General features: G+C 43.9%; 1 protein-coding gene across 1 annotated transcript in view; it reads right to left on the bottom strand.

Moving 5' to 3' along the window:
* ARF4 (ADP ribosylation factor 4) overlaps positions 1-6339 on the bottom strand; it is a 17140-nt gene extending 10801 nt beyond the window's left edge. Inside the window, exon 1 of the mRNA XM_063426878.1 lies at positions 6166-6339. Coding sequence (XP_063282948.1) covers positions 6166-6232 — 67 coding nt within the window. The 5' untranslated portion in view covers positions 6233-6339. The remainder of the gene's footprint in view (positions 1-6165) is intronic.
* Positions 6340-14397: the final 8058 nt, after the last annotated feature.

The following is a 14397-nucleotide window of genomic DNA, read 5'->3' as shown; positions in this document are numbered from 1 at the left end:
GCAGATTGTGTGTGTGTGTGTTTGTGTAGTGTGTATATATATATATATATATATATATATATATATATATATATATATAATGTGTGTGTGTCTGTAATAGTTTGTGTATATAATAAATGCAGTGTGTGTGTGTGTGTGTGTGTGTGTGTGTGTAAAATGGGGGGGTGGGGCATTTTTTATTTTAATTGTATTTTTAATATATATTTTTTTTGTCCCCCCTCCCTGCTTGTTACCTGGCCAGGGAGGGGGGCTATAGCAATCCCTGGTGGTCCAGAGGCATGTACTGGGCAGTGGGGGCCGGCAGCAAGCGTTTACTTACCTTTCCTGCAGCTCCCCAGTGTAAATCTCGCAGTCTGCACGGAGCATTGCCATAGTAACCCGTGGCAACGCTCTGGCGGCCACGGGTCTCGCAAGATTTACACTGGGGAGCTGCAGGAAAGGTAAGTAAGAGCCCCGATAGCGGCCCTGGTTTGCATTATCTGCATCTTTATAGTCCGATACCGATATTAGTGAAAATTCAGAATATCGGCCAGAATGATAATCGGTCGATCCCTAACAGATAAATATATATTCTCCAAATCCAGCAAAAAATGTAAAGCATGCTGTAAGGACAGTGCTATTGATTAATATTACTTTTGGTCGCCTGACACTGGACGTCCTAACGCTCTGCATGAGGACATCTAGCATTAGTAATATTCCTATAGGAAAGCATTGAAGCAATACTTTCCTATGAAGAGGGCCTAATGCATTCGCAGCATATTAGCTCCCCATCAGATGAAGGAGTGCTGACCCAGCACCGAGGTAGATCCGTGCTGGAATCGGTGAGTACAGAAAGACTTTCCTTATTAAACATTTGCTTGGAATCTAGGAGCCAGCTAAAAACATTTTTCCTACATCAAAAATATAATTCTTAAAAGGGACACTAGTCACCAGAACCACTACAGGTTAATGTAGTTGTTCTAAAGTCTATATCCTGTCCCTGCACGCTTTTAAATGTAAACACAGACTTTAAAGACAAAAGGCAGTGTTTAAATTGCTGCTTGGTAACAGTCACTCAGACCTCTCTAGAGGTGCTTCCTAGGTCTGTGCTGCACCTACTTTAATGCAATCTATAGGGTTGCATTGATTCAATGCATCTCTATGAGGAGAGGTTTATTGGCGCAGTGTGTCTCCCAATGCTTTCCCACAGAATTAATGATCTCCGCCATTGAGGTTGTGCCAGCAGCAGCATCACCAGCACGGCAGGTTAAAAAGGGGAGTGAAAACACCTTTTCCCTGTGATTAGAGGGGGCAAGGTCACACCCACAGACAAATTATAACTTTTTGTATTTTAATTTATATCCACCCGGGCTCACTACCCTTTGGAGAGCTGGAGTGGATAAGCTTTCCCTGGGGTCCAGTGGGCTGCAATCATCTCCCTGCTCTGCTCCCTAGAGCGTTGTTTAGTAATGCGAGGCTGGACTTACGTGATAACATAGAAACATAGAATGTGAACAGAAAAAAGAACCATTCGGCCCATCTAGTCTGCCCAGTTTCTAAATACTTTCATTAGTCCCTGGCATTATCTTATAGTTAGGATAGCCTTATGGCTATCCCACGCATGCTTAAACTCCTTAACCAGGCATCAATGGATGGCGTGCGAGCAGAGAGATTACAGCTCCCTCGCCACCATGATCAGTCATCCACCCGCCCGCCTCAGCCTTCCGTGAGCCAACTGTCCATCTCCAATCTCAGGCAACAAGTCACCTCGGGGGTTGAACGGAATCACAAGTCTAAGGAGCCAGGACACATTTCCTAGTTGCTATGGTGACCAGGACTAAACCCATTTCTTATAGACACATTAATATATTTTGGATAGTTTGATATAATCCTTTCTAAATGCTGAATTAAAAAAGTTACTTTTTAAATACTAGTGGGCTTGTTCTCCAGGGCTGGACTGGCCCACCGGGATACCGGGAAATTTCCCGGTGGGCCGCATTAAGCTGGGGCCGGGCTGACAGCCCTAATGATTATTATAATAAATCCTCCCCTCGGACTGTGCCAGCCTGTCAGTCCGAGGAGAGGGAGGATCTGGGGGCTGGTGTGGCCGTACAGCCCCCCTAACCTACCTCACAGCCCCCCTAACCTACCTCACAGCCCCCCTAACCTACCTCACAGCCCCCCTAACCTACCTCACAGCCCCCCTAACCTACCTCACAGCCCCCCTACCTACCTCACAGCCCCCCTACCCACCTCACAGCCCCCCTACCCACCTCACAGCCCCCCTACCCACATCACAGCCCCCCTACCCACATCACAGCCCCCCTACCCACATCACAGCCCCCCTACCCACATCACAGCCCCCCTACCCACATCACAGCCCCCCTACCCACATCACAGCCCCCCTACCTACCTCACAGCCCCCCTACCTACCTCACAGTCCCCCTACCCACTATACAGCCCCCCTACCCACCTCACAGCCCCCTACCCACATCACAGTCCCCCATCCCCACCATATTACATACATATATACACACACACAAATAATATGTAAGGCATATATGTATGCATGTCTTGCCACTATATATATATATATATATATATATATATATATATATATATATATATATATATATATATATATATAGTGTGTTTATATATATTACTCAATAATCTCGGGTGGCAACACAGCCATACGTATTACATGTGACAATACATGGCGTAGTTACTTATGGGGCTGGCATTGATTTTTTTCCAGGGCTGCTTTGTATCCCCCAGTCCGGCCCTGCTGTTCTCTTTTCATTTGTTAATTCTGTTATTTAGGGGACCTGACACACCCTCCCTGATTTCATTATTCATTTTGTGTTTATGTTTGAACCAATAACTACATCATCTAGGCCCGGACCTCAAGCATGCCAAAATAAAGGTATTGCTGAGCTTTGGACTACTAAACATCACATGACCGAGAGCAGGAAATGTCTCTTACAAATGTATATTAGAATTCTATGAATTAGATATTTAGAACTTTGTTTTTGATCACGCATTTAGCCCCTTTTTAAATGTAATTAAAAAGCAACCAAGTAAAAATGAATGCTAATCCATCTTATCTAATGTTAACTCTTCAGATAAGTACAATTAATTTCATTCTACCTACCTTCTTTTTCTAAAAAGTCACTTTTTTTTTTGGCAAATAAGATAATATAACACCTCAAAAGTCGTTCACTATTCTGTTTTCATACTCAGTTTGGCCAGTGAATGCCCCCTACACAAAATATTACAACACTGCAGAGAATGTGAACTCCTACCTATACAAGCAATTATTGTCAATATTACTGTTCAATATTCACTTTTTTTACTTTTAAAAATGAGGAATTATTTTAGTGTTTTGTTCACATTTAAAACATACAATTTATGTGCGTTTTGATTTAATAGGTTATACTTGAGAGGCTTCCTTTCACTTTCTGTCATTAAAACGATTAAACAGTGTTTGATAAATTTGGAACAATTAAACCTACCATTGCATTCAACAGACACTAAGCTGCCACCTCACCCCAGACACGCAAAGCAGGTGAGCTCTCTACCCAAACCAGGATGCAAGCTGTATTAAGAAAAGCGTCACAAACATAACCCTTTAGCTTCAGAGACACCTTTGTCAATTATATTCTGCTTTCTACCAGTGGCTGTACTATATTTGAGAGTTATTTCTACTAGTGCCTTCTTAGTTATTTATCAAAAATCTATAGTCTGAATGAATACAAATTAAAATGTCATTCATTTTTATCCCCTACCCACCCCCACCCCACCCCCCAAAAAAAAATGAAAACTAGAGAACAGAAGTATCTATGTTACCCTGTCATCTTTCCATACAGTTTTTAGAACAGGAAGATCAAATAAATTTCACAATGGCCCAGTATGCAGGAAATAAGCATTGTGGGGAGGGATATAAACAAGTTTTAAAGAGCCCACTAAAGGTACATAACATCACATGTATTGGCAATTGTAGGTGCTGGGGAACAATTGCAGAGTATTCTCAGGACCTTCCTACCAAACTACACAACAGGTGTATTATGCATCAACAGTACAACAAATACAAATGTAATTTGTAATGTAATACAAACGTATTGCATTTGATCAGGAAGAAATAAATGCATCACTATGTTTAAATGGTTAATCCAAGAACCATGACCACTTCAGTGATTTGAAGTAGCCATGGTGCCTGGAGTCTGTTTATGCAGGGTTTTTGCTTCGAAATGCTGCATTTAGTTTAACACCTGGGTTGACAGAGGTTTAACTCTGCCTCCATCAGCATCATTGGAGACACCCTATCCAGCCCAGAACAATAGTTCCAAGCCGACATATCAATTATGTGCTTATTCCAATACAAAATATTACATTCATGGGCTCATGGTAGAAGTGCTCATAGATCTATACACTTTATTCCAATAATGAAAAAGGAGATCCTAATATTGTACCAGAAAATTTAAAACACTACTAGCGAATAATTGGTAACAAATATATACACATTTTAAACCTGCTGCAGGTTATGTATAAACATTGTTGCCAATTTTAACAATATATATGGACGCATTGTAAAACGCGTTCCACTGGCCATTGAGTGCAAATTAGCAGTAGCAAGTATAAGTTCACCTCTGGAGATTATGCAATGACTGGCTAGAAGCATTGGACTTTAAATTTAAGCCCTGCTTTAACCCCTTAAAGAGACACTATAGTCACCTGAACAACTACAGCTTAATGTAGTTGTTCAGGTATGATCTATAGCTCACTGCAGACAATCTAATGTAAACACTGTATTTTCAGAGAAAATGCGCGGTAGTGCGCTAAGGACTTCAGAGGGCGGCATGAATGCCGCCCTCTGAAGTATGTGCGCATGTGCAGCGAAGCCGCGCATGCGCACAAGGGAGCAATGACGCTTCCAAATGGAAGCGTCTGATTGCTCCCTGGTCGCGCCCGCCTATTTCGTCATTTTTACGAAATAGGGGGCGCGGCTTCACGAGGCTCCCGGCGCTGGAACCTTTAAGGACACATGACATGTGTGACATGTCATGATTCCCTTTTATTCCAGAAGTTTGGTCCTTAATGGGGTTAAACTCTTACAAGTGTTATGGAAGGTGTACATTACACAGAAAAAGGCGAAGCCACTACAGAATACAACTGAATTACATGGGGAATGTTGACTAGATTGTGCCTTATCCAGCTGCAGACCCACAACACTATTATGAGGACCCAACTTTGGATCCCGATACAGGGGTTAATACCACTGTTCTCTCTAAATTTGTCTGAAGGTGTTTTAACTCAACATATTGACAGCTCACAGTATAGACAGGAAAGCTGGTAATTGCTGTGCAATAAGCCAACTAAACCATGTTACAACAATATTATGGAAAACTAGGCCCGCATGGCTTACTATTCTATGGATCAGATTTTAGACTTACAATTACCTACATGCTTTCCAAGAATCATAGGAGGTTACTACAACATATGTGGTGGCCCATTTCTTTTAAAACACACACACACACACACAGACTAATACAAAACTTAAAACTACAAAATTACATGTCATGAAAGACACCATACCTGGCACCAAAACCTCAACATGCATTTTCCCTCTATTCTTTTAAATTTTGTTTTTACACATTTTAGCTACAATACTGCCACTGAGGAAGCAAATGTTCGTTTAATCTTCACTTAACATACATTCATGCACTTCTTCCTTGCTCTTACATAAGATCTATTCTATTTTTCCAATATAACTGGGCCCCTTTGTTAAACACAAACACATTTTCTTCACATTACATATATCCATGCACGCTTTCCTTGCTTTTACATAGAATATATTGTATTTTCTCTATATGACTGGGCCCCTTTATTTAAAACACACACACACACACACATTGTTTGTAACTCAAACACAAAGACAACTATTTTTTCCCCCCTTATGAAATATCCCCCAAGAACAGAGACCCCCTGGGCAATAAGGCCCTCTACATGTTGATTAAGGCCCCATAAGGATGAGGAATACAGCTCCCTATCCCAGGCCTCCATAGCCTGCCTCTCCCTGTGTGTGGCTGCCTGGCCTGTCTGTGCTGTGTTCCAGGTCAGTCTACACCCAGCATGCCTGGGCCTGTGTGTGGCTGGCTGGCCGTGCTGTGTGTGGCCGTGTCTCACCCATTAATATCCTCATCTGTTTCTTGCCGAAGAGCCGAGAGAAGAGCGAGGAGATGGTGAGGCCCATGGCTGCTGCGAGTAGTGCTGCTGCTGCTGCTTCTGCCGTGCTCTGCTCTGCTCGCTCCCTGCCACGTCACGCTTCCAACGCGCTCGCAATGACGTCATCGGCGCCACATCCCGAGTGGCAGCGGAAGTGGGGGGTTGGGGCGTGAAGGGCGTGGCCGCAGCCAAGGAGAGGCCGTGGAGGGGGTGACGTTGCCGGCTGAGCGCTAAGCACTAGAGCGGCCGTGTTCCAGGCGCACGAAAACAACGCAGCTAAAGATGGCGTCTCGTGCGTTTAGAACTCTGTCACCCCATGTACCTGGGAGCATAGCCATAGTGCCTGGGAGAACGTGGAAGGGAGCGGCCCGTGACAGAGGACGAGATACAGGGGGCGGGGGACCCTCCAGGGGAGGAGCTATGACGTGGCACGGGGAGAAACGTTGTCCTGTGCTTTTGTGCCTTATCACTTAGCAACTGCAGCTTAAAGGCACCCTATAATCACCATAACCACTGCAGCTTAAAGGCACCCTACAATCACCATAACCACTGCAGCTTAAAGGAACATTATAGTCACCATAACTGCACTGCAGCTTAAAGGAACACTGTAGTCACCATAACCACTGCAGCTTAAAGGAACACTATAGTCACCATAACCACTGCAGCCTAAAGGCACCCTATAATCACTATAACCACTGCAGCTTAAAGGCACCCTATAATCACCATAACCACTGCAGCTTAAAGGAACACTATAGTCACCATAACCACTGCAGCTTAAAGGAACACTATAGTCACCATAACCACTGCAGCCTAAAGGCACCCTATATTCACCATAACCACTGCAGCTTAAAGGAACACTATAATCACCATAACCACTGCAGCTTAAAGGGACACTATAATAACCATAACCACTGCAGCTTAAAGGAACACTATAGTCACCATAACCACTACAGCCTAAAGGCACACTATAATCATCGTAACCACTGCAGCCTAAAGGCACACTATAATCACCATAACCACTGCAGCTTAAAGGAACACTATAATCACCATAACCACTGCAGCTTAAAGGGACACTATAATAACCATAACCACTGCAGCCTAAAGGGACACTATAATCACCATAACCACTGCAGCTTAAAGGGACACTATAGTAACCATAACCACTGCAGCTTAAAGGCACACTATAATCATCATAACCACTGCAGCTTAAAGGCACACTATAATCACCATAACCACTGCAGCTTAAAGGGACACTATAGTCACCATAACCACTGCAGCCTAAAGGCACACTATAATCACCATAACCACTGCAGCTTAAAGGGACACTATAATAACCATAACCACTGCAGCCTAAAGGGACACTATAATCACCATAACCACTGCAGCTTAAAGGGACACTATAATCACCATAACCAATGCAGCTTAAAGGGACACTATAGTAACCATAACCACTGCAGCTTAAAGGAACACTATAATCACCATAACCACTGCAGCTTAAAGGCACACTATAATCACCATAACCACTGCAGCCTAAAGGGACACTATAATCACCATAACCACTGCAGCTTAAAGGGACACTATAGTCACCATAACCACTGCAGCTTAAAGGGACACTATAGTCACCATAACCACTGCAGTGTAATGTTCTGTTGTCAGAAAACACTGCCTTTTCAGAGAAACTGCTAGTGAGGATGCCAGTGTTTACTGCTTAGTAATCATTTTAGTGACAGTCACTCAGACGAGGACTATAGTTGCTTCTTGGGTCAATGCTGCACAGTGGAGGCACTGAGCGCTGCCGATAGAGATGCATTAATCCATCATACCCAAGTAATATGTCATTAAACTATAATAAATGTGTTTAAAAATCAGTCTGTGCAGATTAAACTTCATTGTTCTTGTTCTCAGTTACATTTTATTTGCATTAATTGTTATTAGTAAGTCACCTAAAATATCGCATAGCTGCCCCGCTCCTGGCTTCAACCCCACTCACCCCTAAAATGAAAGTGTCCCTCTTTGTCGATCTTAAATGTTGGTAGATATTTATGTGTGTAATGTATTGTCCATAGTCTCCAGATCATGAGGTGAGCCACTAGTCATTCAGCAAAAGTATTAGTTATTCCATTGCAAATGTATATACAGGGGTATTGTCTTTTTTTATACAATTTTTTATTTGAGAAAGAAACCTTTTCATTTAATAGCTAAGGATATTCTTACAGCTGTAAATATTCAGTTAAAAGTAGCTTTTAAACTTTAGAATTCAACATATGGGTCTGGGTTTAAGTCACCCCTGGGAGAGCCGAAAGAAGTCCAAACACATCACCCCCAAATCACTCTTATATTAGTGTACTGCCACCCTCTTCCACTACTTTGGAGCAGTTTAGAATTAACGATAGATGATTTAATTTAACAAGGTCAATATACCATCTCCATGAATGGAATTTAATTAATATTCATATAGGTCATTATTTTTGTGGAAGCTGCACATACTTTCACACTCCACTTCCCACATTTCACTTTTTATGTATTTTGTGCGTTAAGCAGCACAGTCTGAATCTCCGATGTGGTTCCCTTTTCTGTAAAGCACAATCAATCCATCAGTCAAATGGAGATGTCACTGAAGTCAAAGATGTATACTGCTTTTTTTTTTTGTCAATCTTTATTTTATTTGTGCATTGAGATAACAATCATGCTCGCACTGCCACAACAGCAAATGCAAGCTAATATGCAGACAAGTATAACAGTGTGGTATTAAGAAACTTTGCACATTTTTGTTATGAGAATCCGATTATGGAACATGGTGAACATTAAACAGTGAGTAGAACCAAGCTGCGCAGTGTTCCGCTTATGTGTTAAAGAAAACTAGTTACAGGTTAAGGGTAGGTCACTCGTATATCAGCGGTACGCTTATTGTACATTATGCTTTTCCACAGGCTAGGTTGTCATTCGTAGCAACCATAGGCACGGATGAGTACAGCTTGTCATATTATGAACATACCCAAGCGTGTGGCAATAGTTAAACTCAGGCTGAAGATGGTGCTGCACTATATAAAAGTAAGGCACCATAGCAAAGTTACAGTGAGGCAAAGGTAGTAAATACCAATAGATTGCCAAGCAGTAAACATTGTTTAAACTAGTCAATGAACAACACAGGGTTTGCATATATATAATAGTAGTTATTTAAACAGACTATCGCGTTTGAATTGTAAGTGGTTTACATGCCAGGACCCTACCGCATAACATTGGTTGTGGCCGTATGTTTAAACTATAAACAGGCTATAAGGCTTTAAGTTAAGAACAGCTTGAGTAGTACTGTGGTGGAATCTCGGTAAAAATAAATTTAGTAGGCCGAGATTACCACGTGGCATGTGTACGTGCATATGCTGACGTATCGATCAGTTGGTTGCACGAGGCAAGATACGATCAGTAGTGTACGGAGCATGTGCAAGAATACAGGATGTAGTATTCCCCCTCCTCCATTGTGCTGGACAGGCCATGCGGTCAAGCAGGAAGTTAATTCTTATTTGTATTGATTGGTCAAGAGAATGTGCGGGTGGAGCTTAATATGGGAGGAGTTATGTGCCTATATAAGGAGCCTGCACTATTGTCCGGGGCTCAGAACTTGTGGTATTTTGGTGACGCTAGTCCCTCTGAGTCCCGATCGGTGATCCAATAAAGAATCTCTTCCTTCCTGAAGAAACCTGTGTCCATCTCTCTGTGCTTCGCTTCCGTCAGTTTCTCCGGTATCATTTGGTGCATTGGCCGGGAAGCTCATCGTTCAACGGTAGCTGAGAGGCAGAGGCGTGAGACGGTCTATCTTTGCCCACGTTCTCTACGGCTGCACCCCTGAACTTCTGCGTGGACCTCCCTTCGTCTCGGCGCCACTGGTCTGTTGTCCAGGAGATCATCGGCCTCTACGTGAGAAGTGCTGGGGTGTCCCCGTCGATGAGTGTGAACTCAGGTTCAGGAACGAGGAGGTAAGACAACTGCTGTTTTAGACGGCAGAACCCACTAGGGGTATACCGATTGTGCGGTAGGCCCAAAGGGGTTTGAATCTGTGTATCTGCCCCCTCTGTCGGAGGGAAGGAGCGAAGGCGCACCGCTCGATCGAACGCTCTTTAGTCAGACCGTTTGATTTTGTTAGTCAGGCGGGGTCCTGGTGTAAATAGCCCTAGCCGGACACCGGTGTCTTGTCTAGACTAGCGTTCTAGGGTGTATATTACGTTCGCTAGGTCGGAGGGACCGGGAGACTAAGCGGCGCCTGTGTAAATTCGGTTCGCTAGCTCTCAACCTATCTGGGCTAAGTGGGAAGGCGTGTAAATTTGGAACCCACTAGACTTTTGATAGTGCGACTAAGAGGCGCCTGTGTAAATTCGGTTCTCTAGCTCGCTATATGTGGTGATTGGGCAGTGTGGCTAACCAAAACGGGTGTATATAGTTTTAGGTAGTCCATTCAAGGTACTGGCCAATAGTTTAGTTGGGAATTGTAAATGTGATAAAGATTGTTTAGTAAAGTGTATATCTTGTTAGATAGCGCGAGCTCAGCCGTCTAGCGAGAGTGTTAATAGTGTGTTGCTGTATTATAGTGCACGGTACCATAACCCTGTATATTTACTGACACTGTATATAAGTACTAATCATTGTCGTCCATTGCATGTTTAACACCATAACCACTAATAATTGTATTGTGACCTTAACTTGTGCTTTGACCTATGCTAACCGTACTGTAACCGCTATTTGTAAAAGACGATGTTACTGGGGTGTGTTATAGACGGGTAATTCATATATAGAGAATTATAGCGTGGGTGACTGTATAGTTACGCCAAAGGGCATAATATTGATTATCTAGTGACTGGTGTAACAGCTGTGTGTGTACGGGAATTCCCTGAGTGTTTATTGTGTTATTGTGTACGTTTTCACTTGGTAACTGTACCACGTGGTGCTGTTGCCAGAGGAAACGGGTGTGACTGTTGAATAGTACGCGTGTATAGTATTCGTTGTCGACGACGTTCCATTGTTAAGTATGGGTGCGTCGCAGTCAACGATTCCGGATCCCTTAGGTTGTATGGTGAAGAATTTTAAAAAGGGATTCAAAACTTGTGATTTTGGGGTTAAAATGTCTCCTGTACGTTTGGTCACTTTGTGTACTAGGGAGTGGCCTACTTTGGTTGCGGCATGGCCGCCACGTGGCAGTTTGGATCCAACTCTGGTACAGCGCTTACACGTGGCTGTATCGGGTAGGCCTGAACTTTACGGCCAGTTTCCTTATATTGATTGTTGGAGACAGGCCGTAAATGACTCGCCAAAATGGCTCCAGACATGCCACGAGGAGCAGTGTCGCCTCATGGTAGCTAGGACTTGTTTGTCCACTAGGACTGGTGTTAGGCCCATTTTGGACACGCCCCCTGAGTCCGAGATCCCTTTGCCGCCCCCTTACTTTCCGTTAAGAGGAAGTGACGCAAATGCAGGAAGTCCTGCAACCCTCCCCTCATTACCCTCATCCACTTCCGCTTCCTCCTCCAGTACAGGATCCACCCCCCCTCGTACTAAATCTCCCCTTCCGGAATCAGAACCAACCCCCATTAAAAACGAATATCCTGATTTGGCGCCACTTCAGACTTCCGGTCAAGCTTCATCTAGCTCGGCTCGAAGTGTTTTATTTACAACCTTTTCCCAAAACCAAGCTCCCACATCCCCATACCCTATTTCTCCCCGACTGGAACCTATGACTGACGCCCCTCCACGTAGCCCCATACAGACCCGACAGCTGACCGGTGCCCAACAATTAAAACACTATCAGATGTCTCTTCGTCTGAATCCTGGGCCAGCCTATATCGATGCCGCAGGCCAAATGGCACATGCTGACCCAGTCTTTGTATATGTCCCATTCACGACAACCGATCTCTTAAATTGGAAGACCCACAATTCCTCGTATACTGAGAAACCACAAGCTATGACTGATCTGTTCACCTCAATAGTACAGACACATAACCCGACATGGGCTGATTGCCAGCAGTTATTAATGACTTTATTCAACAATGAGGAAAGGACAAGAATAAATCAAGCGGCTATTAAAGCGCTAGAGGATAAAGCCCGTACTTTGAACCAAGCTAATCCAGCAGCATGGGCCGCAACACATTATCCCAATACCGATCCCGACTGGAATGTAAACGGTGCTGATATGGTTCAACTCAGAGCCTATAGAGACGCTATAATTGCTGGCATGAAAGCCGGAGGAAAGAAAGCCATTAACATGTCGAAGACAGTTGAGGTGATTCAGAAAAGTGATGAAGCGCCCAGTGTCTTTTATGACCGATTATTGGAGGCATACCGCTTGTATACCCCCTTTAATCCGGAAGACGCAGACAATTCCCGAATGGTGAACTCCGCCTTTGTCAGCCAAGCTTACGGAGATATTAAGCGCAAGCTACAAAAGTTAGAAGGGTTTGCAGGTATGTCTATCACCCAACTAATGGAGGTAGCGAATAAGGTTTATATGAATAGGGAAACAGAAAGTAAGAAAGAGGAGGAGCGCAAGATGCGTAGAAAGGCTGATATGCTAGCGGTAGCGATCGCAGGCGTAGATAGACGGGGCCCAGATAGAGGCGATAGTAGATGGAATAGGGAGCCTTTGAGTAGGAATCAGTGCGCGTATTGCAAGGAAGAAGGGCATTGGAGGAACGAATGTCCACAAAGAGAGCAGTACGAGAGAGACCAACCCAGGGCAGGTTACGGAAACTTTAGAGGCAGAGCGAGAGGTAGAGGAGGCCCCGGAGGGAGTAATGGTAATAGAGGGAGTAATGGGAACAGAGGAAGTGTTAGGGAAGACAGGTATATTCCAGCAGCGCAAAGGTCCCGCGATAGAGAAGGTAGGGACTTTGTAGGATTGGCTGACACGGTCATGGAGGACTATTGATACCGACCGGGCTCCATCCCCCTTGGTCGAGCGGAGCCTATGGTCGATGTATCAATAGGGGGAAAAAGGAGTGCGTTCATGATCGACACTGGTGCTGAACATTCAGTGGTGACTAATCTAGTTGCTCCTCCATCTGGAAGGACTATTACTGTGATAGGAGCAACTGGAAGAAGTGCTGAAAAACCGGTTCTTAAAAGTCGACTCTGTACATTGGGAGGCCACGTAGTAAAACATCAATTCCTTTATATGCCTGAATGTCCAGTCCAATTGCTGGGACGTGATATGCTATCTAAGTTACAAGCGCAGATTACGTTCCTACCAAATGGAACAACATCTTTAAAGTTTAATGGACCTTCAGGTATCATGACATTATCCGTACCAAAGGAAGAAGAGTGGCGACTTTATACAGCGTTGACTAGCCAAAACCCTAGGAGTGATGAGACATTATTTAACATACCAGGAGTTTGGGCAGAGAACAACCCACCAGGACTGGCCCGCAATATTCCACCTATAAAAATTGAACTAAAACTTGGGGTTTATCCAGTGAGCCTAAGACAATACCACATCCCGCAGAAGGCTAAGAAGAACATCCAATCCTACCTGGATAAGTTCATACGGTATGGTATCCTAAAATTCTGTACTTCCCCCTGGAACACCCCATTGCTGCCTGTTCAAAAGCCCGGTACAGATGAGTATCGACCTGTGCAGGACTTGAGAGCAGTCAATGATGCGGTTGTTAGTATACATCCAGTTGTACCCAATCCATATAACCTGCTTGCTTTAATTCCGGGCGGGGCTACTTACTTTACAGTCTTAGACCTCAAAGATGCCTTCTTTTGCCTCCGAATTGCCGCAGAAAGTCAATGTATTTTCGCTTTCCAATGGGAGAACGCTGTAACGGGCTCAAAACGCCAAATGACTTGGACAAGACTGCCCCAAGGGTTTAAAAATTCACCTACCCTATTTGGTTCAGCCCTAAGTCAAGATCTACTGGATTTCGAGTCCATCCCAGGAGAGTGTGTATTGTTACAATATGTAGATGACTTGTTGATAGCAGCAGTTACAAAAGAAATCTGTCAGCAAGCAACGCACGATCTACTACACATTCTTTGGAAGGCAGGATACAAGGTGTCTAGAAAGAAGGCTCAGTTGTGTTTGCCAACTGTCAAATATCTGGGATTCCATATCTCTGAAGGTCAAAGAATTATGTGGCCAGAGAGAAAAGAAGCTGTCTGCCAAATACCAATACCCAAGAATAGAAGACAAGTGCGAGAATTCTT

This window comes from Pelobates fuscus, chromosome 7 (genome assembly GCF_036172605.1).
Source record: "Pelobates fuscus isolate aPelFus1 chromosome 7, aPelFus1.pri, whole genome shotgun sequence".
Classification (NCBI taxonomy): domain Eukaryota; kingdom Metazoa; phylum Chordata; class Amphibia; order Anura; family Pelobatidae; genus Pelobates; species Pelobates fuscus.
The sequence above is the reverse complement of the archived record's forward strand: the minus strand, read 5'-3'. Positions and strand labels throughout refer to the sequence as shown.